This window comes from Pan paniscus, chromosome 11, assembly GCF_029289425.2.
Source record: "Pan paniscus chromosome 11, NHGRI_mPanPan1-v2.0_pri, whole genome shotgun sequence".
NCBI lineage: Eukaryota > Metazoa > Chordata > Mammalia > Primates > Hominidae > Pan > Pan paniscus.
Window position 1 is genome coordinate 90,331,151 of NC_073260.2, and position 27,467 is coordinate 90,358,617.

The 27,467-nt window shown below is 46.1% G+C and overlaps 2 protein-coding genes across 7 annotated transcripts in view; one reads left to right on the forward strand and one right to left on the reverse strand.

Moving 5' to 3' along the window:
* Nucleotides 1–20,498, forward strand: part of KIF24 (kinesin family member 24) — a 76,518-nt gene extending 56,020 nt beyond the window's left edge. For 2 of the 4 annotated variants that reach the window (XM_003829788.5, XM_034967330.3), the window contains 7 exons: nucleotides 1,012–1,133; nucleotides 3,582–3,687; nucleotides 9,767–9,838; nucleotides 13,180–13,289; nucleotides 14,904–17,150; nucleotides 17,719–17,812; nucleotides 18,364–20,498. In XM_003829788.5, the coding sequence (XP_003829836.3) occupies nucleotides 1,012–1,133; nucleotides 3,582–3,687; nucleotides 9,767–9,838; nucleotides 13,180–13,289; nucleotides 14,904–17,150; nucleotides 17,719–17,812; nucleotides 18,364–18,504 (2,892 nt within the window). In that variant the 3' untranslated portion in view covers nucleotides 18,505–20,498. The remainder of the gene's footprint in view (nucleotides 1–1,011; nucleotides 1,134–3,581; nucleotides 3,688–9,766; nucleotides 9,839–13,179; nucleotides 13,290–14,903; nucleotides 17,151–17,718; nucleotides 17,813–18,363) is intronic. The other 2 variants (XM_055117293.2, XM_055117292.2) reach the window with 1 other exon arrangement.
* The window catches only part of UBAP1 (ubiquitin associated protein 1), a 73,963-nt gene continuing 66,856 nt past the window's right edge, over nucleotides 20,361–27,467 (reverse strand). For all 3 annotated transcript variants that reach the window (XM_008955171.3, XM_008955172.3, XM_063594436.1), the window contains exons 4-6: nucleotides 22,919–23,101; nucleotides 22,122–22,223; nucleotides 20,361–21,488 (exon numbers count right to left, since the gene is read on the reverse strand). In XM_008955171.3, the coding sequence (XP_008953419.1) occupies nucleotides 21,348–21,488; nucleotides 22,122–22,223; nucleotides 22,919–23,101 (426 nt within the window). In that variant the 3' untranslated portion in view covers nucleotides 20,361–21,347. The remainder of the gene's footprint in view (nucleotides 21,489–22,121; nucleotides 22,224–22,918; nucleotides 23,102–27,467) is intronic.

Below are 27,467 nucleotides of genomic sequence, written 5' to 3' on the forward strand. Positions count from 1 at the left end.
GTTTTTAAAGTTCTTTGTGGCTGGGTGAGGTGGCTCATGCCCATAATCCTACCACTTTGAGGGACCGAGGAGAGAGGACTGCTTGAACTCAGGAGTTCAAGACCAGCGTGAGCAACATGGTAAGACCATGTCTCTACAAAAAATTTTAAAAATTAGCCAGGTGTGGCGATGCACACCTATAATCCCAGCTACTCAGGAGGCTGAGCCGGGAGTACCTCTCAAACCCAGGAAGTCATGGCTGCAGTGAGCTATGATCATACCACTGCACTCCAGCCTGGGTAACAGAGTAAGCCCCTATTTCAAAAAAATTTTGTTTTGCCTTTTTTATTCTCAGTAACTAACACTCATACCCCTGTCCAAACTAAGGGCAGCATGTTCTTAAATGGCTGTGTTTTCAGTGGCTGCAGGCCAATCCTGACGCTTCACCTCCCCTACCCCATTCCATGATGGCCGGAAGGACTCCTGTTAGTCTTTACTCCCAGTCTAGGGTGAGCGAGGATTAGTCTCAAGGGAAATCATGGGCTCATGGTAATTACAGTAACTCATCACTTCCATATTTCTACATCGGGCCTGCCCTCCTTTATGACTGCATCCTGGTAGAACAGGTGGATGTGATTAGTCATTCTTTAATGCATATTTATGTCCTTTGCCTCGGTTACTAAGATAGATGGGTATTAGGAGACCTTGCTTTGGAGCCAAGTTATGCCCTGGGGATTTTAGTTAGGCTAAATCCATCAAAGATACTAAAAAGAGTATATGAGATCAAGAAGTAAATTAGCTCTTGAGCTATGGAATGTTCTTCCACAGGATTAGTATTTCACATTGTTTTCATTGTCATTGGGTACTAACTAGGTATAATTTAGTGTTTGAGCAGTTTTCCACCTGGACAGAAAAAACTGCAGTGCACTGACACAATTATATGTCTGCTGTCTACTGCTCTTAGCCAACTCTTAGTAGCCAGAGGCTTTTGTTTACTCCTTGGGGAAGTCATCCTGTGGATTTTATTTTCAGGTGATCTTAAAGGGCAGCAAGGAGCGCAGCACTGGGGCCACTGGAGTTAATGCAGACTCCTCCCGCTCCCATGCCATCATCCAAATTCAGATCAAAGATTCAGCCAAGAGGACATTTGGCAGGTGAGCTGGAAATATCAGGGAGTTACATTGTCTGCCTTTCCTTTAATGTGACTTTGAAGTATGTTTTCTCAACAACAGGATACCCTGCTACCATGGAGTTCTTCACTGCAGGGATACAGAGTAGAGTTGTTAGCCCTGAAATAAATCATTGTACTAAAGTGTCAACAGTTGATTAACCATGAAGTAATGACCTATTGTTGGTCAACCCTAAGTTATTAAAAGGGACATTGATTGCTTCTAACATGAAACACAGTTTCAGCAGAGAAACAGTAGGGAATGCATCTCAGAGAGCTTACACGCCAAAAAAAGGTAGGGGGAGAAGATTAATCCATTCTTCTTGAAAGAAGCCATAAGACAATTGGATACATTCATTGCCTCTCTGGTGCTCTCTTAGCAAATAATCTGCCACACTGATGGATGAGCCTATTTCACCTCTGAGTAATGAATGTTTTTCTTTTCTTTTTCTTTTTCTTTTCTTTTTTTTTTTTTTTTGCTGGATTGCTGTCTGCAAAAGTTTCTATGTAATTACCTAAGTGGTTACTTAAGTGATTAGCATTGTGGTCATTTAGCCTTTTGGGAAGAATGTTTTATTAATTTTAGTCATACTTTCTCATAAATTATTAAAACCAATAGACATGTTTGGACAGTACCAGCATCAACTGACAGATCAGAATCTTGTGATACTCTTGGAAAGCTGACACTCATGTTTCTTTGTTTGTAAGATAGGGCTTCACTCTGTCACCCAGGCTGGAGTGCAGTGGCATGATCATAGTTTACTACAGCCCGGAACTCCTGGGCTCAAGCATTCCTCCTGCATCAGCCTCCTGAGTAGCTGGGACTACAGGTATGGACCACCACACCTAGCTATTTTTTTTTTTTAAGAGACAGGGTGGATGTGAGGGAGATCTGGCTGCGACATCTGTCACCCCATTGATCTCCAGGGTTGAGACGGGGTCTCTCTGTTTTGCCCAGGCTGGTCTCGAACTCCTAGGCTCCAGAGTCTGGCAACAGAGCGAGACTCCGTCTCAAAAAAAAAAAAAAAAGGTAAAAATTAAGTGGTAGGCTGATGGTGGCTGACACCTGTAATCTCAGCACTTTGGGAGGGCAAGGTGAGAGAATCTCTTGAGCCTAGGAGTTAGATCAATGGGGTGACAGATGTCGCAGCCAGACCGCCCTCACATCCACCCTGTCTCTTAAAAAAAAACATAGCTAGGTATGGTGGTCCACACTTGTAGTCCCAGCTACTCAGCCTACCAGCTAATTTTTACAATTTTTTTCTTTTCTTTTTTTTTTCTTTTTGAGACGGAGTCTCGCTCTATCACCCAGGCTGGAGTGCAGTAGTGCAATCTCGGCTCACTGCAAGCTCCGCCTCCCGGGTTCACGCCATTTTCCTGCCTCAGCCTCCCGAGTAGCTGGGACTACAGGCACCCGCCACCACACCTGGCTAATTTTTTGTATTTTTAGTAGAGACGGGGTTTCACCATTTTAGCCAGGAGGGTCTCGATCTCCTGACCTCATGATCCGCCCACCTCAGCTTCCCAAAGTGCTGGGATTACAGGCATGAGCCACCATGCCCAGCCAATTTTTTTTTTTTCTTGAGATGGAGTCTCGCTGTCGCCAGGCTGGAGTGTAGTGGCATGATCTTGGCTCACTGCAACCTCCACCTCCCAGGTTCAAGTGATTCTCCTGCCTCAGCTCCCAAGTAGCTGGGACTACAGGCATGCACCACCATACCCAGCTAATTTTTGTATTTTTAGTAGAGACGGGGTTTCACCATGTTGGCCAGGGTGGTCTTGATCTCTTCACCTCGTGATCTGCCCGCCTCGGCTTCCCAAAGTGCTGGGATTACAGGCATGAGCCACCACGCCCAGCCAGTTTTTAGAATTTTTTAAGAGATGGGGTCTTGCTGTGTTGCTTAGGCTGGCCTAGATCCTGGCCTCAAGCAGTACTCCACCTCAGCCTCCCAAGTAGCTGGGTTTATAGGTGTGAGCCACCACACCCAGCTCAGTAATGTATTTTCTTTCCAGAGGATGGGCCAATGTTAATTTCTTCCAGTGGTCACAGAATGCTGGCTGATACAAAAATAAAGCTTCTGGCCAGGCGCGGTGGCTCACGCCTGTAATCCCAGCACTTTGGGAGGCCAAGGCGGGCGGATCACGAGGTCAGGAGATCGAGACCATCCTGGCTAACATGGTGAAATCCTGACTCTACTAAAAATACCAAAAATTAGCCGGGCGTGGTGGTGGGCGCCTGTAGTCCCAGCTACTCGGGAGGCTGAGGCAGGAGAATGGCGTGAACCCGGGAGGCAGAGGTTGCAGTGAGCCGAAATCGCGCCACTGCACTCCAGCCTGGGCGACAGAGTGAGACTCCGTCTCAAAAAAATAATAATAATAAAATAAAATAAAATAAAGCTTCACAGAAGTCACTCCTGCTGTGTCTTTTCTCTAGGATCTCTTTTATTGACTTGGCTGGCAGTGAAAGAGCAGCAGATGCAAGGGACTCAGATAGACAGACAAAGATGGAAGGTGCAGAAATAAATCAGAGTCTACTGGCTGTAAGTTGTTCAAAATCTTTAATCTAAAAATCCTTCTTGAAAGACTGCCCATTACATACAGGCAGAGTGGATGAATGTGGGGTGGAATCAGCAAAGCAACTGCCCTGTTCTTATGTAGTAATAGAATGCCAGGGTTGGAGATAGAGGGCTGACCAGACAGACTCTCACAATTCTAGGCAACTATTTTCTTCTCTCCTTGCCTTCTTTTCCCCTGGTCAATCCATGCCAATTAGGAACAGAAGTATTTCTGCAGTTGCTGAATGGTTAACTCCACTAAGCTTTCTCTCTTTCCCCAAGCTTTAAAATTATATTAATTTTTCAAACATAGAAAAGTAGAACAAATAGTATAATGATCTCCCATATACCTGTCAGATTCAACAGTTACCAACATATGAAAAATCTAAGCAACCCCTTCCCTCCCCCTGGTTGGATTATTTTAAAGAAAATCCAGCTGGGAGCGGTGGCTCACGCCTATAATCCCAGCACTTTGGGAGGCCAAGGCAGGTGGATAACTTGAGGTCAAGAGTTCGAGACGAGACTGGCCAACATGGTGAAACTCTGTCTCTATTAAAAATACAAAAGTTAGCTGGGCGTGGTGCCGAGCGCCTGTAATTCCAGCTACTCAGGAGGCTGAGGCAGGAGAATCGCTTGAACCCAGGAGGCGGAGGTTGTAGTGAGCCGAGATCGTGCCATTGCACCCCAGCCTGGGTGACAGAGTGAGACTCAGTCTCAAAAAAAAAAAAAAAGAAAGAAAATCCTAGTCATCATGTCATTTATTCCATAAATATTGTATATATCTCAGCTGGGCGCGGTGGCTCACGCCTGTAATCCCAACACTTTTGGAGGCCGAGGCAGGTGGATCACTTGAGGTAGATCAGCCTGGCCAACATGGTGAAACCTTGTCTCTACTAAAAATAACCAAAAATTAGTTGGGCATGGTGGCAGGCTGTTACAACCCCAGCTACTCGGGAGGCTGTGGCAGGAAAATCTCTTGAACCCAGGAGGTGGAGGTTGCAGTGAGCTGAGATCATGCCACTGCACTCCAGCCTGGGCGACAACAGAGCAAGACTCCGTCTCAAAAAAAATTTTTTTTAAATGTATCTCAAAGAGATACTCTTACTTTTTAATGTAGCCATAATGCCATTATCATACCTAAAGAAGTAATTCTTTATTATCCAGTAAGTATTATAATTCCTCTAATTGTCCCATAAGTGTCTTTTTATAGTTAACTTGTTCAAATCAAGGTGCCAATAAAATCCTATGTGAGTTCTTATTCCCTCTTTCATTTTTTCTATATCAGTGTATTGGTTGAAGAAAACTGGGTCACTTGTCCTGTAAGATTTGCCACATTCTGTACTTGGCCACCTGCATCTTTGTGTTGATGTTTAACATGTTACTCATTATCCTTTATGTTTCCTGTCAGGTGGCTAAGCTCTATAGCCGTGTTGTTCACTATGGCAGCCACCAGCCACGTGTGGCAATTGAGCACTTGAAATGTGGCTGGTCTGAATTAAGATATGCTCTAAGTGTAAAATACACACTGGATTTTGATTACCAAAAAAGCTGGTAGAATATCTCATTTATTTTTTTCATATTGACTACATGCTGAAATAATATTTTGGATATATTGAGTTAAATAAAATATATAATTAACATTAATTTTATCTGTTTCTTTTTCTTTTTTAAAAAAAGATATGGCTATTAGAAATTTAGAATTACATATGTGTTTTGCATTTGTGGCTCATGTATTATTTCTGTTGGGACAGTCCTGAATTAGAGATGTGATCAGATTTAGGTTCTATATTTTTTGGCAAAAACAATTCATAGGTAGTTCTTAGATTTTCTGTAGCAATACATTAGGAGATAGAGAATGTCTGGTTGTCTCTCTTTGTGATTTTAAGATTGAAAAGAGATTCAAGTGTTGTCAGCCTAATTTCTCTATTATAAAGTTTCCTTTCAGCCTTTATTTTTTATTTTATTTTATTTATTTTTACTTTTCTTTCCCCTTAGTCTCTGTTAAGGACATGCCATTCAGCCGTTTTTAACCTAAGAATTTTGTCAGCCATTGAAGAATCTCATCTTTATTTATTGTTTTATTAAGAGTTCCAGAATGGTGATATTCTAATTCTAATATTCCTTCTGTGTGTATTAGCTGAAAAGAATAATTTTCCTTCAACTATCTGATTTTCCTGACATACAGTTTGTAGTGGAAGCAAGATGATTCTTTAATTTATTCACCACTTTTCAGAATGAGTTGGAGTTCATGTTACCTAAACATAATATGAGTTTGTTTTATTGTTGTTGTTTACCTTTTTTCTGTTATTATAAACTGAAATCATTATATCTTTTTTTGCTGCTTAAATTCAACATATTTAGCCAATAGGAGCTGTTTCAAGAATGTTCCTGTGTCTTTTTGGCACAACCCTACTCGTTCTTGATAGCTTCCTGGCTTTCTGATATGACAAGAGCCTATGTTCTAGGCTCATTTTATACATTTCCCTCTCCAGACCTCAAATCAGCCATTTCTTCAATGAGTCTTGGTTTCTTTTTCTTTCTTTCTTTTTTTTTTTTTTCTGAGATGGAGTCTCACACTGTTGCCCAGGCAGGAGTACAGTGGCACAATCTTGGCTCACTGCAACCTCTGCCTGCTAGGTTCAAGCGATTCTCCTGCCTCAGCCTCCCGAGTAGCTGGGATTACAGGCACCTGCCACCACAACCAGCTAATTTTTTGTATTTTTAGTAGAGACCCGGTTTCACCATGTTGGCCACGCTGGTCTTGAACTCCTAACCTCGTGATTCGCCTGCTTTGGCCTTCCAAAGTGCTGGGATTACAGGCATGAGCCACCGCGCCCGGTTGAGCCTTGGTTTTTTTGAGACGGAAATGGTGTTTAGAGACTTCAGTCTGTGTATTAGGGGTGCTTATCACTACTGTGTTAGCCCTTGCTTCTGGGCCTTTTCTGTGGACAGAGCTCATAAATAAGGTGTTATTTTTTGTTTTGAAAAGGAAAAATATATGTGGGATTTATAGTAATAAATTAGTTTAAGATTGCAGGCCAGGCCCAGTGGCTCACACATAATAATCCCAGCACTTTGGGAGGTTAAGGTGGACAGATCACTCGAGCCCAGGAGTTTGAGACCAGCTTGAGCAACATAATGAGACCCTGTCTCTGCAAAAAACTTAAAAATTAGCTGGGCGTGGTGGCACACGCCTGTAGTCACAGCTGCTTGGGAGGCTGAGGTGGGAGGATTACTTGAGCCCAGGAGGTTGAGGCTGCAGTGAGCCATGATTGTACCACTGCACTCCAGCCTAGGCAACAAAGCAAGACTCTGTCTCAAAAAATAAACTGTCTCGTCTGAAGAAAGCCAATGAATAATAATATTAAAAAAATAAATAAAATTAAAATTACACAGTTTTTATTTAATTTATTTAAATGTTTATTTGTCTCTTTTTTCTGTTATGCTAGAAATCTTAGTTCCTAACAACATTTATTTGCCCTACTTTAATATATATGTATTTCAAAATAATGCTAATATTATTTATAATATGATTAATTCAGTTCAAGATTTTTATCGCAGTTTTCTTTTTAATTGGGTTGTATCCCACTAAGGATGTACAGTCATAATATTATGCTGTCAAATCACCTGAAATAATTCTTCTCTGTGTGTTTAAGCCTGCCAATTTCATAGTGTTAGGTTCATTTGTTTGGTTTTGGTTTTACGAATTGCCTTATTTATTTTGATTTAACCTTATTTTGTAATTATTTTAAAACATTTAGGCCAGGAGCTGTGGCTCACACCTGTAATCCCAGCATTTTGGGAGGCCAAGGAAGGAGGATCACTTGAGCCCAGGAGTTCAGGACCAGCCTGGGCATCACAGGGAGACCCCTGTCTTTACAAAACATTTACAAATTAGCTGGGTGTGGTGGTGTGCACCTGTAACCCAAGCTACTTGGGAGGCTGAGGTGAGAGGATCACTTGAGTCCAGGTATTCAAGGCAGCAGTGAGCTGTGATTGTGCTACTGCACTCCAGCCTGAGATACAAAGTGAGACCCCATCTCTTAAACAAACAAACAGCAAAAAGCAAAAAAAATTATGTGGTTTTAAAGTAAAAATTGTAAAATAAGCCACATTCAAAGAAGTATAGTTTCCATCCCTGTACTCTCAACCTCGTTACCTTCCTCCCCTTGTAAAATCATTTTTCTGTCTATATATATGTTTGCACTCACCCCTTTTCTTAGAAAAAATGCTAACATACTCTCAACACTATTTTGCACTTCGCTTTTGTCACTTAACGGCCTCCTCAAGATCACTCCATGACTGTACATAGAGCTCTTCCTCATTCCTTTTTCCAGCTGTATATGCTGCCTTGTGCTGCTCCACATTATTTACTTATTTTTTATCAGAACTGAAGTCTCCAGGTAGGTACATTCTTTCCAGACTTCATGAGGGGTAAGTTGGGAGGGTGAGAGAGGGAGCCAAACTTTTTTTATTTAAAAAAAGAAAAAAAGCTTGTAGGGATCGGTGGCCACGCTTGAATTTGAGTCTGTGAGGAACAGGGTTTGATTACTTGTTCGTTCTCAGTGGAGAATCTTCTCAGTGCTAAAGTTGGGGAATACTGGATAGATTTTTAATAAAAGAGGAAATTTCCTCACACCTGTTTATACCCTGCAGCTTCTTGGATAGAGGTAGGGCAGTTGCGGGCATCTGTGGCTGCTGCTAAGAACAGCCATAGCACACTCTGGAGGCAAACTACCTATTCTTGGTGGCAATTCCAAGGGATTGCTTCCACCTTCTTCCCTCTTTTTTTTTTTTTTCTCTTGAGACGGAGTCTCGCTCTGTCACCCAGGCTGGAGTACAGCGGCATGATCTCAGCTCACTGCAACCTCTACTTCCCGGGTTCAAGCTTTTCTCCTTTCTCAGCCTCCTGAGTAACTGGGATTACAGGCATGTGCCACCATGCCCAGCTAATTTTTTTTTTTTTTGTATTTTTAGTAGAGACGGGGTTTCACCATGTTGGCCAAGCTGGTCTCGATCTCCTGAGCTCAAATAATCTGCCCGCCTCAGCCTCCCAAAGTGCTGGGATTACAGGCATGAGCCACTGCACCCAGCTCCTTTTCTTTTCTTTTACTATCTTTTAGCCTAGATGCATCACTCAGAAATAGAAGGTCTCTCCTCCCTCATCTTGCCCCCCACGACCCCCACCACTGTTTCTGATGGGAGTGTTTCCCCTGGAGGTCCACATATCCAGATCTCTGCTGTCCTTATCATGTCCAATGAGCGCTTCTCACTGAGGGAGTACAGCCATGAGCAAGGAACATTCCTTTGCCTTTGGGCCACAGACCCTGCTGTTTTTAAATGAAGGGTCATTTTTAATTGTGTGTGGTCAAAGTGCTGGCTGTAATCCCAGCACTCCGGGAGGCTGAGGCAGGAGGATCATTTGAGGCCAGGAGTTTGAGACCAGCCTGGGCAACAATATACAGAGACCCCCATCTCTACAAAAAAATAAAATAAAAATAAGAAAAAAATAAATAAAACGAGGGGGTAGGCCTAGGTGATTTCTCAGTTTCCTTCTAGCTCTGGCTCTAGAATTTCTCCTACCCCATTCAGATAGTTTATATCTGAATCTATGCTTGACTCTACGCCAACAGGTGTGCATGTGTGAGCAGGGAGTGGGGAAGTGGATATAGATATTTTGTCTATTTAAGTGCATCAACAGTTGGGAAGAATGTGAGGAGAGAAAGGGAGCCAGCAAGCCAGAACTACCACCACATGAGCTTGAACTCTGGGACTTGAGGGTAGGTCCCAGCGTCTGTCTGTTCCCCGCCGTCAACTCAGGGCCAGTCCTAGGATCCCAGCCTCTAAGCTGGGAGGCCTTCAGCTAGGCAGCACAGGATGGTGTTTCCCAATCTAGCTTGGTTTCTCTTGTTGAATGGAAACTACAGGCCATTTTGACTTCCTTTTGGAGGATTGTCTGAGTGTGGTTTATTGAAGAAAAACAAGCTTCCTGCGGAGGCGGCATCAGGTCTGTTACTCTCCCTTTGCACTTGATACTTGATGTGCTTGTTCTCCCATTTTGCAGCTGAAGGAATGTATCCGAGCACTGGATCAGGAACACACCCATACTCCCTTCCGGCAAAGCAAACTAACTCAGGTAAAGTTAAATGTGAGCCTTGAGTTTGTTCTGATTCATTCATTTCTTCCTTATTTCATGTATTTGTTCATTCAGTCGAGCATCCACTGTCAGTAAGACATGATGCTGGGCACAGTGGGGAAAAGAGAAGGAGAGGAGTGAAATTCCATCCAGGAACTCTGTCTACAAGTTGAGTATCATTAATCTAAAAATCTGAAATCTGAAATGCTTCAAAAATCAAAACTTTTTGTTGTTGTTTTTGAGACAGGGTCTTACTCTGTCACCCAGGCTAGAGTGCAGTGGTATGATCTTGGCTTACTGTGGCCTCTGCCTCCCAGGCTCAAGCAATCCTCCCACCTCAGCCTCCCAGGTAGCTGGGACTACAGGCATATGCCATCATGCCTGGCCATATATATATATATATATATATATTTTTTTTTTTTTGGTAGAGACAGGGTTTCACCATGTTGCCTAGGCTGGCCTCGAACTCCTGAGCTCAAACGATCTGCCTGCCTCAGCCTTCCAAAGTACTGGGATTACAGGCATAAGCCACCATGCCTGGCCAAAATTAAAAACTTTTTGAGTGCCATTATGCTCAAAGGATTTCAGATTTTTGGGTTAGGGATGTGCAACCAGAAGGATAATGCAAATATTCCAAAATCTGAAAAAAAATCTGAAATCCAAAACAACTTTTCTTCCCAAGCGTTTCGGAGAAGGGATACTCGGCCTGTCATAGGACTTTAGGAAGGGGCAGACTCAGGTAGGGATATCTTCAGGATGGGGCGGCAGGGGTTCCTTGGGGAGAGCAGCGCTGTTCTGGTCACCACCTTTCTGTTTATTTCCAGTGTATGGTAACTCTGGGCAGGGCACAGTGGCTCATGCCTGTAATCCCAGCACTTTGGGAAGCTGAGGCAATTGGATCACTTGAGCCCAGGAGTTCCAGACCAGCCCAAACAACCTTTCTACAAAAAATTTAAAAATTAACTGGGTGTGGTGGCTCGTGCCTGTGGGCCCATGGTCCCAGCTACTTGGGAGGCTCGAGCCCTGGAGGTTGAGGCTGCAGTGAATTGTGAGCACGCCACTGCACTCCAGCCTGGGCGACAAAAAGAGACCTCATCTTAAAAAAGAAAAGAAAATGTTGAATTAGTGAAGTCTCTAAGCCTTTGCATTGAATAGGGTGGCGTAGCTACCTGATACTTTCTTGGCTCTAAGACTTAGACCACTGTTTTGGCACAAAAAAATAATGGCTTCAGGCAGTTAAAATGAATGAGCTAGATTTTCTACATGTACTGATAGGAAAGATGACCAAGATCTATTGTGATGTGAAAAAAGCAAGCTGTAGAACAAGGTAATAATGTGATTGCCTATGTGATTTCTACTATTACGCAGTCACACAGGGAAAAACGTTTAAAAAGATGCAGAAGAAACAGCATTGGATCTATTTGGAAGTAACAATGGGAGTAAAGGTGAAACTGCAACTTTTCATGTTAAAAGATCATGTACTGTATGACCACTTTCTGTTTTTATCATTTTTAAAATGTGCGACATGGAAAAAAACTACACAAAAAAATGACATAAATGTTGACTATGATTATTCTTAGTGGAACCAATAGGGTTTTTGTTTTGTTTTGTTTTTCTGTCATGAAAGTGTGCCTCTTTATTAACAAAAAACTCCAGTAGATGTTAAATCAGCATTCATAATGGCTGCGGAAGAGTGGCATGGGAGGGTGTACCTAGGTATAAACAGCTGTGAAGACAGTTGTGGGTGTCCTGGGTTCTTTTTCGCCTTGTGTCCTGTGCACAGTGGAAGACAGACAAGGTAGAGAGATGTCTAGGAGAAGATTTTTTTGTATGCTGCAGGATGAAGCCAGCCCCGCACATGGGCAGAGTTTTATTCTGTGCAGCTAGAGTAGCGGCTCCATAGTACTTGGGCAGAACCTGTAAAAACATAGTTCCTTACCCATCACAGTTGGTGATCTGTAGGTTAGGTCTTCTCAAACATGATTTTAACCAGGGACCCAGGAACCTACTTATAGGTGGTTAGTCCTGATTCTGGCATTGGCTCTGTTGCTTTTTACTTATTTATTTATTTATTTTTGAGAGGGACTCTCACTCTGTCGCCCAGGCCGGAGTGCAGTGGTGTGATCTTGGCTCACTGCAACCTCCACCTCCTGGGTTCAAGCGATTCTCCTGCCGCAAGCCCCTGGAGTAGATCTGGGACTACAGGTGTGTGCCACCATGCCTCACTAACTTTTGTATTTTTAGTAGAGACGGGGTTTCGCCATGTTAGCGAGGCTGGTTTTGAACTCCTGACCTCAGGTGATCTGCCCGCCTTGGCCTCCCAAAGTGCTAGGATTACAGGCATGAGCCACCGTCCCCAGCCAGCTCTGTTATTTTTTAAAACAAGTTCCCCATTTCCAGAAAATGTGTTTCTTTTTAATTAAAACATAAGAATTCCAATTGTACATACAAGTATAAAGAAGAAAGTAAAAGATAAAGTCCCAGACCTCAGTGATAACCACACACTGCTACGTTAGTGAACTTCCTTCTAGTCATCTCTCCGCCCGCATAGCCTCATATGGATCTGCTTACGGAGTTATGGAGTGATACACCTTTTTCCCTCGAAGATAGAAGCTTTAGATATCTGTGTTCCTAAGTACAGGTATAATCATTTTTAATGGTTTTATTATATTCAGTGTATAATTATTTAGTTTGTTCCCTGTTTATAGATACCTAGATTTTTACTAAATATTACTATTATAAATAATGTAATGAATATCATATATACTTTTTTTGGTCAATTGGGCAATTATCTCCTTAGGATAAAGTCCTAGAAGTGTGATTGCCAAACCAAAACATACTTTTTCCTGTTTTTGAGACAGGTTCTTGCTATGTTGCCCAGGCTAGTCTTGAACTCCTGGGCTCAAGCGATCCTCCTGCCTCAGCCTTTTGAGTAGCTGGGACTACAGACAGGTGAGTGCCACTGTACCTGGCTTCTTTTTACATTTTGATACATATTGCTAAACTGCCCTCTGGAAAGCTTGTCCAGTTCATGGTACATGCTAGCGTAGAAGAGTACTCATTTCCCTGGACCCTCACCAAGGAATGGCATCGTTAGTCTCTTAATCTAATGAGTTAAAAATATTGGTTTTTTTAATGGTTTGTTTGCATTTTTTGGATTAGTGATGTGGTGAGTACCTTTTTCTGTGTTTATTGGCCATTTGTATTTTTTCTTTTGTTAATGTTAATTACCTTTTTGTGGACAGAAGGGAACTATGGCCCAGCATCCTGCACCTAGTAAGTAGTCAGTATGCACTTTGTTAATTGACTTCACTCATTGACCTGCCTTCTGTTTTGGACAGGTCCTGAAGGACTCTTTCATCGGCAATGCCAAAACCTGCATGATCGCCAACATCTCACCAAGCCACGTGGCCACTGAACACACTCTCAACACCTTGCGCTATGCTGACCGGTAAGTCAGCTCCCAGATGGCAGGTTGTGTGTAAGTGTGCATGTGCATGTCTGTGCAGCACGCGTGTGTGTGAGCATGTGTGCACGCGTGTGTGTGTGCAAGTGCATGCACATGTCTCTCCCACTCACACACACATAGGGATCTGACCTTGAGCACCACAGCCTTGTTCTTGGCAATTAGTCATTTGAAGACTGTGACCTGGTAGGCCCTGTCACTTTGCAAGCATGACAAGAGGAAAATGACACATTCCCTTGTTCAGGAGTTAATTCTGTCAGTGGCTTTTAAATGGCTAGTGGGGAGTGAAATATTAATGGGTGGAAGGCTCAGTGTTGTTTTCTTCCTGCTGGCCTCAGCCCAAATTGTCAGAGATAGAAGACATATTACTTGTCAAGGCAGAATCACTTAGAGCTATCTGTGTCCAGAAGGGCCCAACCCAAACATGTTAGAGGATAAACTGAGGTCCAGAGAAGGGTAGGATCTTTCCAAAGGCTCACTAGGAGTTGGTGTCAGAGCCAGCAACTCTTGACTGCCTGGCCAGGCCTCTTTGTGGGTGACTGTGGTATCTGCTGGGATCCCTTCCATCTCTCACCCTGTGGTCACATGTGCTCTCCTAGTAGGTAAGATGTTTTTGATTGCCATGACTGGGAAGAAGTGCTACTGGCATCTAGTGAGCAGAGGCCAAGGATGCTGCTAAACATCCTTCAAGAAATAATTATCTGGTACAAAATGTCAGTAGTGCTAAGGTTGAGAAACCCTGGGAATAGACAAGTCATTTTTCCCATAATGGAATGAGCACGAGCCTGTGTATTTCTGGAGGTTTTGCTTCCTGAGGTCCCAGCAGGTTTGAGGGAACTCATCTTCCTAGAGAAGCCTGAAAGGGGGTGGTTTGCAGAAAAAGAGGACTCTGTGGAATTGCAGGTAAGTGGTGGACACGAACTCCTGAGTTGGCCTCTCTCCAGGAAGCAGTGTGGGCCCTGCATAAACACAGTGCACTTCTGAGACTGGCGTCTCTGGCCTGTCCCTTACATGGGGCTCTGGTGATTTCCAAAAGGCTTCTTCTGATCATGGAATGTTGGGTGCATGCTTACATCCTCAGAGAAGACACTGTTCTTTCTCATTTGTTTTTTAAAGACAGAGTCTCACCCTGTCACCCAGGCTGGAGTGTAATAGTGCGATCATGGCTCACTGCAGCCTTGAACTCCAGGGCTCAAGCAATATTCCCCGCCTCAGCCTCCCAAGTAGCTGGGCCTACAGACACGCATCACCATGTCTGGCTAATTTTTTTATTTCTAGTAGAGATGAGGTCTTGCTCTGTTGCCCAGGTTGGTCTTGAACTCCTGCTCAAACAGTCCTCCTGCCTCAACCTCCCAAAGTGCTGAGATTACAGATGTGAGCCACTACAACCAGCCAACACTGCTCTTTTTCATTCAGGTACAGAGGGATATCTCATGCTGAAACAGAATGTTCCCTTTTCCTCTTATTCTATCCCAGATAAAGAAAGAACTCCCAATCCTTGTAATACTTTTCTTTGGTTTTTGTTTTCCCAGAAAGCTATAGAAAAGGAATTGCAGAACATGTGAAAATACACAGTTAACATAAAATGATTATTTACAGGGTCAAAGAACTAAAGAAAGGCATTAAGTGTTGCACTTCAGTTACCAGTCGAAATCGGACATCTGGAAACTCCTCTCCAAAACGAATTCAGAGCTCCCCTGGGGCTTTGTCAGGGGACAAATGTTCTCCCAAAAAAGTCAAGCTGGGATTTCAGCAGGCACTCACAGTGGCAGCCCCTGGTTCCACGAGAGGGAAGGTCCATCCTCTGACCAGCCACCCATCCAACATTCCTTTTGCTTCTGCACCTAAGGTCTCTGGTAAAAGGGGTGGCTCCAGAGGGAGTCCTTTACAAGAGTGGGTAATTCATGCTAGCCCTGTGAAAGGAACTGTGCGCTCTGGACATGTGGCCAAAAAAAAGCCAGAAGAGTCAGCACCATTGTGCTCTGAGAAAAATCGAATGGGCAACAAAACTGTCCTTGGGTGGGAAAGCAGGGCCTCGGGCCCAGGAGAAGGCCTAGTGCGTGGTAAGCTGTCCACCAAGTGCAAGAAAGTGCAGACAGTGCAGCCAGTACAGAAGCAGCTTGTGTCTCGAGTTGAGCTCTCCTTTGGCAATGCCCACCACAGGGCTGAGTACAGTCAAGACAGCCAGAGGGGCACGCCTGCTAGGCCTGCCTCTGAAGCTTGGACAAACATCCCACCACATCAGAAGGAGAGGGAGGAACATCTGCGTTTCTATCACCAGCAGTTCCAACAGCCACCTCTCCTCCAACAGAAGTTAAAATACCAACCACTAAAAAGGTCTTTACGCCAGTACAGGCCCCCAGAGGGTCAGCTCACGAATGAGACTCCGCCTCTGTTCCACTCTTACTCTGAAAACCATGATGGAGCCCAAGTAGAGGAACTTGATGACAGTGATTTCAGTGAAGATTCTTTTTCACACATCTCTAGTCAGAGGGCCACAAAGCAAAGGAACACCCTGGAGAATAGCGAAGACTCATTCTTCCTGCACCAGACGTGGGGACAGGGTCCTGAGAAGCAGGTGGCAGAAAGACAGCAGAGTCTGTTTTCTAGCCCCAGGACAGGTGACAAGAAAGATCTAACTAAAAGCTGGGTGGACTCCAGGGACCCCATAAACCACAGAAGAGCAGCACTCGATCACAGCTGCAGCCCAAGTAAGGGGCCCGTGGACTGGAGCAGAGAGAACTCTACTTCCTCAGGGCCTTCTCCCAGAGACAGCCTGGCAGAGAAGCCATACTGTTCACAGGTAGATTTCATATATAGACAGGAAAGAGGTGGAGGCTCTTCCTTTGATCTCAGAAAGGATGCCTCCCAAAGTGAGGTTTCTGGGGAGAATGAGGGCAACTTGCCATCCCCAGAGGAAGATGGTTTCACTATCTCATTGTCCCACGTTGCAGTTCCTGGATCCCCAGACCAAAGAGACACAGTCACCACACCTCTGAGAGAAGTCAGTGCAGACGGCCCAATCCAGGTGACCAGCACTGTGAAAAACGGTCATGCTGTCCCAGGAGAGGACCCTAGGGGGCAGTTAGGCACGCATGCTGAATATGCTTCTGGACTCATGTCTCCCCTCACCATGTCCCTCCTGGAGAACCCAGACAACGAAGGGTCTCCTCCCTCGGAGCAGCTGGTCCAGGATGGGGCTACGCACAGTCTAGTGGCAGAGAGCACAGGGGGCCCAGTTGTGAGCCACACAGTGCCATCTGGTGATCAAGAGGCAGCCTTGCCAGTGTCTTCAGCAACTGGGCACCTGTGGCTGTCCTCATCTCCCCCTGATAATAAGCCTGGTGGTGATCTTCCAGCTCTGTCCCCATCACCCATCCGTCAGCACCCAGCTGACAAGCTGCCCAGCAGGGAGGCAGACCTGGGAGAGGCCTGCCAGAGCAGAGAGACTGTACTTTTCTCCTACGAACACATGGGTAGTGAGCAGTATGATGCTGATGCAGAGGAGACGGGGCTGGATGGCTCCTGGGGTTTCCCAGGAAAGCCCTTCACCACCATACATATGGGGGTACCCCATTCTGGACCTACACTCACCCCACGAACAGGAAGTAGTGATGTGGCTGACCAGCTCTGGGCCCAGGAGAGAAAACATCCTACAAGGCTTGGTTGGCAGGAGTTTGGTTTGTCCACAGACCCCATCAAGTTGCCCTGCAACAGTGAAAATGTCACATGGCTCAAACCCAGGCCGATCTCAAGGTGCTTAGCAAGGCCAAGTTCTCCCTTGGTTCCCAGCTGCTCTCCCAAGACTGCAGGGACACTCCGTCAGCCCACCCTGGAGCAAGCGCAGTAAGTTGGACACTTTCCCTAAGACGTGAGCCCCTTTGGCACCCACCCTCCACTCCAGCTTACTGTTTTGTCATGGACAAAGAGAAGCCATGCAGGGGTACGCAGGTGAGCTAGTCTGCTTCTAGCTCCAACCCTCTGCTTTGGTCCCGGGCCCTCCACAGGAAGTAGAAATGATAGCAGACCAGGCAATAGGCTCCATCTTGTGCCAAGTATGCCAGTTGCAGTCACAGCCTTGAGAGCCTTTCTGCAGGGAAGCTGTGGGAAATGGGCAGCTCCTGTGGAAGAGCAGCAGCACCCAGCCCTGCCCCTCAGTACAGCTGGGGAGGCAGGAGACAACTTGGGAAGCCCCTGTCTCCCTCCCTGTATCTCATTGGTACTCCGTAATTCCTTACCTAATCCTGAGAAAGAGCAGGTGAGGGGGAGCTGGTTGGTAAGCTGGCCTTGGTCAAAACCTTGACCATTTTCGGCAGAGGCAGCTCTCAGCTTACAAATGAGATCACCTCCAGAAAGCTACCCAGGAGAGGCTGGGAGGCCAGGAAGATCACAGTGTTCTCTCTGGTGTTCCCAGGCAGGTGGTCATCCGAGCACACCAGGAACAGCTGGATGAAATGGCTGAGCTCGGCTTCAAGGAGGAGACGCTGATGAGCCAGCTGGCTTCTAATGTAAGTAGCCCTGGCTGGACACTCACAGGCTGTTGGGAATTAGCCTGCAGCTAATTTGATGGTCATCCTTGTTTGCTGTGGCTATGTGTGAGGAAAGGGTCTCCTGGCACACACTAACCATGACTGAGGCCTCACACCTCCTCTTGCCACGCCTTTGAGACATCTTGAGTATAGGTACAGGTGGGAGATGGTGCAACACTCGCCTTTTCCAGGCTAAAATGTTTCCAGCCTCTATCCTCAGCTGCTCTGCCTTCCTAGCGGTTTGTCGGGGCCCCTCCCTGTGACTAACAGTGACCAGTCTGCTGCCTACCACACGTAGGTATTTCTACCAAATACCCTTCTGCCTTACAAAATACTCCTCTGCTTGGAAAGTGTCTCGAATGCAGAGCAGCAGGCCCCACCCTGTGCCATAGCAACTATCCTACATGTTCTCCCGCTAGAAGAGTGGCCTGGGTTCTGAAACTTTCCTGCCAGAGGAGGGACTGAAAAAGCAGATCTGGCAGAGCGCCAGCAAGAGCAAAAGCTGTATTCGTCCCTTGTTTCCTTCTCAGGATTTTGAAGATTTTGTGACCCAGCTGGATGAAATCATGGTTCTGAAATCCAAGTGTATCCAGAGTCTGAGGAGCCAGCTGCAGCTCTATCTCACCTGCCACGGGCCCACCGCAGCCCCTGAGGGAACAGTGCCGTCTTAGAGCCAGACCCTGTGCTGAGATGGTGGGGGCCCTGCAGGAGTCTGTGCTGGGCTCTCAGGCTGGAGGAGCCTCTGCCAGGTCCTCCCTGCACACACCAGAACCCACACGCTGGTCCTGCCTATGCTAGCGTCACCCCAGCCCCACGTGGCTTCAGATAGGTCCCAGCTTCTCCCTCAGGGACAGGCCCCTGTCCCTCAGTTCCATGCACAGGAGTGCCTCCAAGGGTGGGCCAGGCCAAAGAACCTAATGCCTTTCCCTTGTGCCTAGAGAATATGATTAACTGACCCCTTGCCTGTGGGAATATATTTGGGTCTAATAACCCTGAAGTTTCTAAGTTTGGGGATCAGAGGATGGGGTGGTCAGTGGTAGCCTAGAGGTCAGAGGTCACAAGACAGAGAAGACAACATGCTGAGACCAGAGGCTTCACCAGCTGAATTCTGTGCCTAACTTAGAAGACTAAACACTGGCCCAAACTTAAACATTGGTGCTAGGGGGACAGGGTGGGGCGAGCTCTGCCCCATCAGCCCTTGGAGATTGATTTGGGGATTTAGAGGCGTTTTTGAAAATGTAAATAGCATAAACCTTGACTTGATGTGTCACTGACAGCAGCAGATGTGAGACAGGCCTTATATTTACAGCTCCCTTCCCTTCCTGCAATCCAGTGTTGAGGCAGAAGAGGGTGCCTGTGTCACACATCAATTTTTCTCCTGACTTTTGCTCGGGTGAAAGGCCTCTGTACAATGCCCGATACTCTCATGCTTCCATGGCAGCTCCTGGCTCCTATCTGGGACACCTCACTACCCAGCCCCCTCATGGAATAGTCCATCTCCTAGCCTGGCCTTCATCCAGTTCACCCTGCCCAGCCACCCTGCCTCTCAGGGGTCTGTGTTGGGAACCTTGGCAGTTGAACAGAGTGCTCTGTTCAACAGTCTGAGGCCTCTGAAACAGAATTCACACACAAACCTTCAGCCGAGTTCTGCCTGCTGTGTATCTTTTTAGCAGGAAGCAGCTCAGGACAGGGAAGACAAAGTAGCCTCCAGGTGCCAATTACTTTAAAGCCACTCTGGGTCAAATGGAGATTGATGAGTCACGGCCTTGGCCCGAACGCCCATTACTATGTGAGCCTTTATTTCCTTCAGATAAAGGATAACTTTTTACGGTTTTAAAAGGAGGGCTTAATTAAAAGGCCAAGAAGAGGGTTAAATGGCTCTCTTGAGACACTAGCAGCCTGGTCCAGTCACCCTTTGTCAGCCTGACAGTGCCTCATCTGACCGCCAGGGGGCATCCTTATTGGTGCTTCCCGGCCGCAGGGCACTGCGGCCCCTCCCTCACATGATCACTAAAAACCTTCAAAGACCCAGTCTAGCCAAAAGCTCAAGTGGGACAATGGCACAGTATTAAGGTCAAGGACAAAAACTTACTTTAGGAATGAACCCTATTCTATCATCATATACAACAGCACCACTGAGAGCTGGTGAAACAGTTTAAATCCCGTCCTCTGCTTGTGGCAAATGATGCATAAATGCCTGCTGCTCACAGTAAAAGAGCTTCTTCCTCTTTTACTGGGTGATCCCCCTTGAAGGCCCAGCCTATCCCAACTCCACAGTCAGGAAGGCCTACGTCCTTGGTCCACAGACGGAGCTGGGTCAGGTTTAAAAGACTCAGTCTAGGCTTGCCTTTGCAAACCAAAAACGAGGACAGGTCTGAAGTGGGAAGAAAGCTCCGAAATAGAAAACGGTTAGGTCCTATTCTATCCCCAGCAAATCTAAGCAAGAAATCTCTTTATACACCACATGGCCCCCCCACTCCCATAAAACAAACAGCCTTGGTAATAAAGAAGTTATCACACCAAGACATACCTTTTAGATTTTTATTAGTAGTTCTCTCTGAAGAATCAAAATAGTTAGCAAATTATTTTAGATTCAAGACTGTATATCCTTTGTATTTAGATCTTTAATGATGTACAACATAATACAAAACAAACCAGAGAGACTGATTTCTATGACTAGGTGTTATTCATTGTGTCATCCTAAAGCAGTGGGCTGGAGGGGAAGCTGTTCAAGGAGAACAGAGGTGGAGTTAGTGCTGGCCAACTAAATCATGGCCTGTCTGCTTACCCATTCAGTGTGCTGGGAAGGGGCCAATGATTTCTTAAACTGTTTCCTAGAGCAGGGGCTCTAAAACCCTGGGTAGCAGAGGACTGTGGTCCAAACCAAGCCAAAAGAAACAGGCTGGGGTAGGGAAGCGTGGTGACTGCCTGGCAGAAAAGGCAAACTCTGGGCCCCATAGGGAAAAGTGCATTTTTTGCACCTCAGAGATATTGCAGAACCAGTGTTAACACTATGAGACTTTGTTAGGAGGGGAAAAAATAAAACCCTGGAAGAATCTTTCACTTGAACTCAACTTGACTGGAGTTCAGTCCACCAGTCTCAGGGGAAGGGGGAAGCACCTAGCTCCACAGCAGCACTGAGTCTGGCCCTCCCGCCCCATCTCCCCAGCCCCTCTCAGCAACTAGGCCAGGCTTCAGCTGAGGACATAAACACCCGAGAAAGACTAGGGTAGTCTCTCCGGAGGGCTGAGGTGGGAAGGACACTTCTCAAAATGCAAATGCGTTTAATACGGAAGGAGCCAGGACAGTTCTGGGGGCACTCACATGCCCGAATCTTCCCCACCTCCCCAGCTCAGGGCCTAGGCTCACAGAGACTGGCGAGCAGTCTCCACACCTGACCTTCTAACCCCCAAAAGAAAATCCGGAAGCTGCCCCTTCTCTTTCCCCACAGGTGGGCTCTGCAGGGCCTCCCAGGGATGGTGGTTCTGCGGCAGGGCCTAGGCAGGGCCTGGTCTCAGCTGGCTCCTGCCCGAGCCATGAGGTCTTCCAAAGCATTGTCCTGGTCATTGTTGTGTAATAGCAAAACTTCCTTAATGTCTTTCAGCTCAAAGCCCATCTCCTTAAATTTGCTCATTAACTGAAGAAACTCCATCATCTAAGGGAGAGAAGAGAACACAGATTAAAGAAAAGGGTGGGGTCACAGCACAGCCGAGTGAAGGAGTGTGTGTGTGGGACGGGGACTGGGGGAGAGCAGAATGTCTACATCCTTCCCCCAGAGCCCCGTGAGTCTCCATAAGGTCCCCTAGCAAGCAGAGGTGGGCTGTGGTGGAAGCCAAGGCAGACGGGTTTGGTGACGGCCATCAACCTTCAGGAGTCAGCCCAGTCCCAGCTCACTGTTGCTGAGCTCTGTCTGGGTCCCACCACCCACATCCATCTTCCCACCAAGGAAGGATACTGAACCCAGAAATGGCTGCTCTTCAAGGAGCAGTCTAGGCAAAAAGTCCAGCAATCTCCCTCCCTAATCATCTAAGAAGTTTGGCTTTTAGCCCAGGCCAATATTCCCTTCCCTTCACTGGGATTCTGAAGTTTTCAACCCAATGCTTCAACCACCAAGCCAAACGCAGGCCTCGGCCTGTCTGAATACTTGGGAGATTCTGCCCTTCAAATACTTCTACCTGTAGTCACTGGCAAAGCAAAAAGGTTGTGTGTGGGCCAAGGGAGAAAACCAGGATGGACTACTTGGTCCCTCCTTTTCCAGAGGGTTCCCAGGAAGCATGAAGATTCCCACCTTTTCTTCTGAACACTGGTGCATTTCCAGAGCCTCTTCCACTAAAAGAGGGTCGAAGCCCTTCTCACAAAGCTGTCCATGTGCAAAGAGATAGTCGAGAATCTAAGAAAAGAAACAAGGGGTTTAGCACCTACTGCTGCTCTTTGCTGTGCTTTCCAAGAGACCTCAACAAACTAGTGTGTGAAGTCCGTTCCCCGCCCCACCCAGGCCGTCAGATACTGGATAGGATTTGATTTTGTGCCTTGACTGTGTCCAACACAACAGGACCCCAGTGACTCTTTAATGAACACAGGCACAGCCTTCTAAACAGGAGCAGGCATTTTCCAAAGGAATTGCAGCCACAGCTGACACGCCCACCAGAATGGTCAACTCCACAGCCTGGGCAGGCGGCTACTCTAAGAAAACAGCCCAAGTCAGAAAATGTCACCAAGGTCTAACACTCCAGTACCCTATTCAACACTCCGGGCATAGATGAAAGGATGAAAATTCCTGGAAAGAGACATTTGACCATACCCCAAGCCTAGCTCTGCCCCTTTTGGAGAGGCAGAGAAAGGAGGGGGTAGTTGGAGAACAGCTCCAATTCTCCCAAAGCTGTCTCTCAGCCTGGGTCCCGGAATAGCTTCCAAAAGAAGTACTGCTCCCAAGGCTGCTGGCTTTCCCCAAAACATGCCCCGTGTCCTCACAAACCCACAGGAAAGGAGGTTGGTGCTACAAGTCTGAGGGGCTCTAGGACAGGGGAGGACACTACTCCAGCTCCACAGGTCTGAGCCTGCCCTCCTGGCTGACCAACCACTCACCTGCTCAATATTCTCTCCTTTCTTCTTGATGGCTCTGAGGACACACTCGTACGAGTAGCCCATGTTGACCACCGTCTCCACACACTGCCGCTCGCTGGGGGACAGCATCTGCAGTTCAGAATAGGCCTGGGGACAGCTGGGCATGTTGGGCACTTGTGACACTGAGAAATTAGGAGGGGTGACCTAGTGGAAAAACAAGAAGATCAAGGCAAGAAGACCTGGGCCCCCAAAGAAGTCACTGAGGCAGCCTAGTCCAGGGGTTGGCATTTCTGACACTATTCAAGCCCCAAGAAAAGCGGTCAGGTTGTAAGAAATCGCCAGGTTGCTGGTCAGACACCCTGAAAAGGAACAAAGAGGGGTGGGGGAGTGCCAGCTGAGAGGGAAAAAGGTGGGAGGTCACCTGCAATTGTGGCTGTCCTGCTCTGCCCTAGTCCCACTTTGGTGATCGAGAAAGCGCCACAACACGACAGGCCCTTGCATGCCCAAATCTCCAGGGTTTGAGTTGAAGAAAGAAGCTGTGGCTGCCCCCGGGACTGATGTCCAAGCTGGCTGCGATTTCACTCCAGCATTATCCCTTTCCCAGGCTGAAGTATCAGTTCTGAGGGGTCATTTTTCACTTCAAATACTCCCACTTTGGAGCTAACTCTATTCCAAAGTCTCTACTCTTCAGCAGAGGCTGTGAGTGTGGTTCCCATGCATGGACAGCTTAGGAACCTGGACAGCTCAGGAACCCAGGGTTTTGAGGGTACTCCACACCTTTGCCCTACATCATGTACTGTGCTTCGTTTCCTGCCAAAGCTGCCATCCTACAGTGCCGGGACAAAAGGCATACTAGCCACACCAGGCGGGATCCCACAGACTGGAATCTGGACTCTGGGGACCTGCCCACCAGCTACAGGCAGCCTGCTCCCTGCCACTGGAACTTACTAACCCCAGTCGGATAGGCGTACAGAGTGCAGTGATTAACTCCCCCACCACTTCTGATCACAAATCAAGCCCAAGGCAGGAAGACAGCACACTCCCAGGCCAAAGGACCCATTGACCACAGGAACAAGGTCACAAGCCCTTTTACAGCTTGGCGCAGGTCCCAAGAACCAGGGAAGATGTTCAGACAAAAATTTTTTTATTTCCTTGTTTTATTGGTGGGGAGAGGGAGCATGGTTAGGTGGTAGGAAGCCCTCTGTCCTAGAAGCAAGTTCGAAATTATACAGATGTAACCAGATGCTCTCCTCAAAGTCTGCTGGGGAAAGCCAGGATGGCTATAGGCCTCAGAGCCCATTCTGTTGGTGCTTAACCATCTCACCCACAGCACACACTCAGCAGCCCAAGCACAGGGCTGTCATTATGGTACAAGAGTCACAATAAGGCACAGGGATTGGATCACACCAGTCTAGCCACTTGGGAGGTCTAAGACTGTGTCTCCCTCTTTAGAGACAGGCTTTAACCTGGGCTAAAGAAACCAACAGCCACAGAGCAATGCCAGCTCTCACATGACATTCCCCAGCCAGGAAGGAGTCAGGACTATTCTTCAACTGCCTGCCCTTCTCATAATGCCTCCTAAATGCCTGGTGGGATGCAGGCATACACCCAGAATACTGCACATTACAAATGTTAATAAAATCATATCTAGCCAGGTGCGGTGGCTCACACCTGTAATCCCAGCACTTTGGGAGGCCGAGGCAGGTGGATCATGAGGTCAGGAGTTTGAGACCAGCCTGGCCAACATAGTGAAACCCCATCTCTACTAAAAATACAAAAATTAGCCAGGTGTGGTGGCACATGCCTGTAGTCCCAGCTACTCAGGAGGCTGAGGTGGGAAAATCGCTTGAACCCGGGAGGTGGAGGTTGCAGTGAGTGGAGACCATGCCATTGCACTCCAGCCTGGGTGACAGAGTGAGACTCTGTCTGAAAAAAAAAAAAAAAATCGTATCTATTTTAAACATACATGCAGTACTCTCACATACCCTACTGGTGGAAATGTTATTTGGTATGCTTTAGGTAAACATGGCATAAATCCAGAAAACTGCTCAGATTCTTTGATCCAGTTACCTATTTCTAGGAAACTAGTCTAAAGAAATAATAATAATGCAAACCAATATTTATGTATAGGAATATATCCATCTCAACATCATTTGTAATAAATATTAGGGACAACCTACCAAATATCCAGCACAGGGTGTTAGGTTAGCAAATAATGAACATATGACTGTTAATTATTTAAAGCATCTGAATTAAGTGAAAAAACAGCAGGTGAGGTGTCTCACACCTGTAATCCCAGCACTTTGGGGGGCAAGGCAGGCAGACCACCTGAGGTCGGGAGTTCAAGACCAGCCTGACCAACACGGAGAAACCCCATCTCTACTAAAAATACAAAATGAGCCAAGTGTGGTGGTGCATTCCTGTAATCCCAACTACTTGGGAGGCTGAGGTAGGAGGATCACTTGAACCCAGAAGGCGGAGGTCTCAGTGGGCCAAGATTGCGCCACTGCACTCCAGCCTGGTTGACACAGCGAGACACCGTCTCTAACTAACTAACTAACTAACTAAATAAATAAATAAATAAGAAAAAAAGATATATTTATTAATTGTACGTGCTCTACAATATTTTTTAAAGATGCACGGGATATTAAATGACTGATTTTAAATGGATGATTTTAAAGTATCATCTATCCTAACAGATGATACTTTTCTTGAACAGGGACAAACAAAATAAGATGTCACCTTCATATAAATGTTTCATGAATCAAACAGGCAATAGGCTAATCCAGCAGACCCCAAACGTACAGACAAGGTTTGAAAGGATCCCTCATCAAAATTATAACAGTGTTTAGTTTCTCCAGTTACTCACCAAATTTATTTACTCCAGGGTACCATTTTCAAATATATATAAGGCTCTTAGGAGTAATCTAGATATGACTTTTTAAACACCATTAACTGCATTCATGGTAGCCATTTGTCATTATTTTTTCAATAAAAGAATAGTAAAATTTACTTCCTGCAGGGGCAAAGGTTGACTCTGGCATAAAAAGGGATTTTCATACTCGATGACTGAAGTGCTCCATATTTGTAACCAAGTAGAAACTAGACAAAAATGAGAATTATTATGAAATCTTTCCAAATTAAATATGAGTGTTTGAGGGAAAGTACGTTTGTGAAAGGAGACAAATATTAGTGCTCAAGCTTCTGAAGAGTCTCAGCATGCTCTCAGGCCTCAGAAGGTGGCAGTCCTTTCTGTACCTATGTGGCCCTCAAGCCTAACCTCAAGACAGCTTCTACCAAGTCTTTCCATAAACCTCCTTTTAACCCACTGCTAATGTGTGTGCACAACTCAGCGGACACACTGCCACCTGCGGTCCCACAGAGCTTTAGTCACACTGCTGGCAAAGTACTTATCACATTACATTAGTGTGAGCTTGCAGAGAGGTCAGTTACCATGTCATGCCCATTTCTAAATCCCCAGGGCCTGACTCTTGGCTTTACACTTACTGGTCTTCATCAACAGTTGTGGAATAAATTGAAGTCCATTAGAATTTTCAAAGGGAGAATTTCATTTAACACACTAAAATGTCTTTACCATCTCTTCTTCCCAAAAGCCCACTAAAATGATCATAAACAAACTAAGGCCAGGAGCAATGGCTCATGCCTATAATCCTAGCACTTTGGGAGGCTGAGGCAGAAGGACTGCTTAAGCTCAGAATTTCGAGACCAGCCTGAACAACATAGTTGAGACTCATCTCTACAAAACACAAAAAGTTAGCCAGGTGTGGTGGCACGTGCCTGTAGTCCCAGCTACCCAGAAGGCTGAGGCAGGAGGATCACTTGAGCCCAGGAGGTCAAGGCTGCAGTGAGCCGTGATTACAGAGCAAGACCCTGTCTCAAAAAAAATAATAAAAATTTAAAAATAAAGAATTAAAACTGTATTCATCTTTAAAGCAATAAAAGGAAAGGGGGTAGCAGTGGACAATATATTTCTTATTCTTTTTAAATAAAGAAACAAAGACAAGATCTCAGTATGCTGCCCAGGCTGATCTCGAAGTCCTGGGCTCAAGCAATCCTCCCACCTCGGCCTCCCAAAATGCTGGGATTACTGGTGTGATATATTTCAATGAAATTTTAGAATGTGGAAAGATAATGAAGGGATGGTAATTGCCAGCAATGAAGTTATAAACTAAGTAAGTAAGTAGGAAAGGGGGGAGTCAGTCTATCAGCCCATTAGGATCCCTAAGAGGGGCTCAGACTCTGGAAGCACCAGGTACTGTTGGGATAAGGCAAAGATACACACAGTCAGTGATCAGAGCAGTAAAGCCCTTGGTGAAACAGTCCCCATTCATCCCTACCCTGTGCAGGAGGCAGAAGGTATAGTCTCCAGAAAATGGGAACCAGAGATCAAAGAGGACTAAGCACCAGGCACAGTGTGGGGCAGAGTGAAGTGAAAGAACTTAAACAAGGGTTAAGTAAAAGCAACACACCAGCGTTCCCCAACATCAGTCCTCAGCCAGAATTCTCTGGAGAAACCCTCACCCAAGCCCTTCACATGTTTACATTTTGG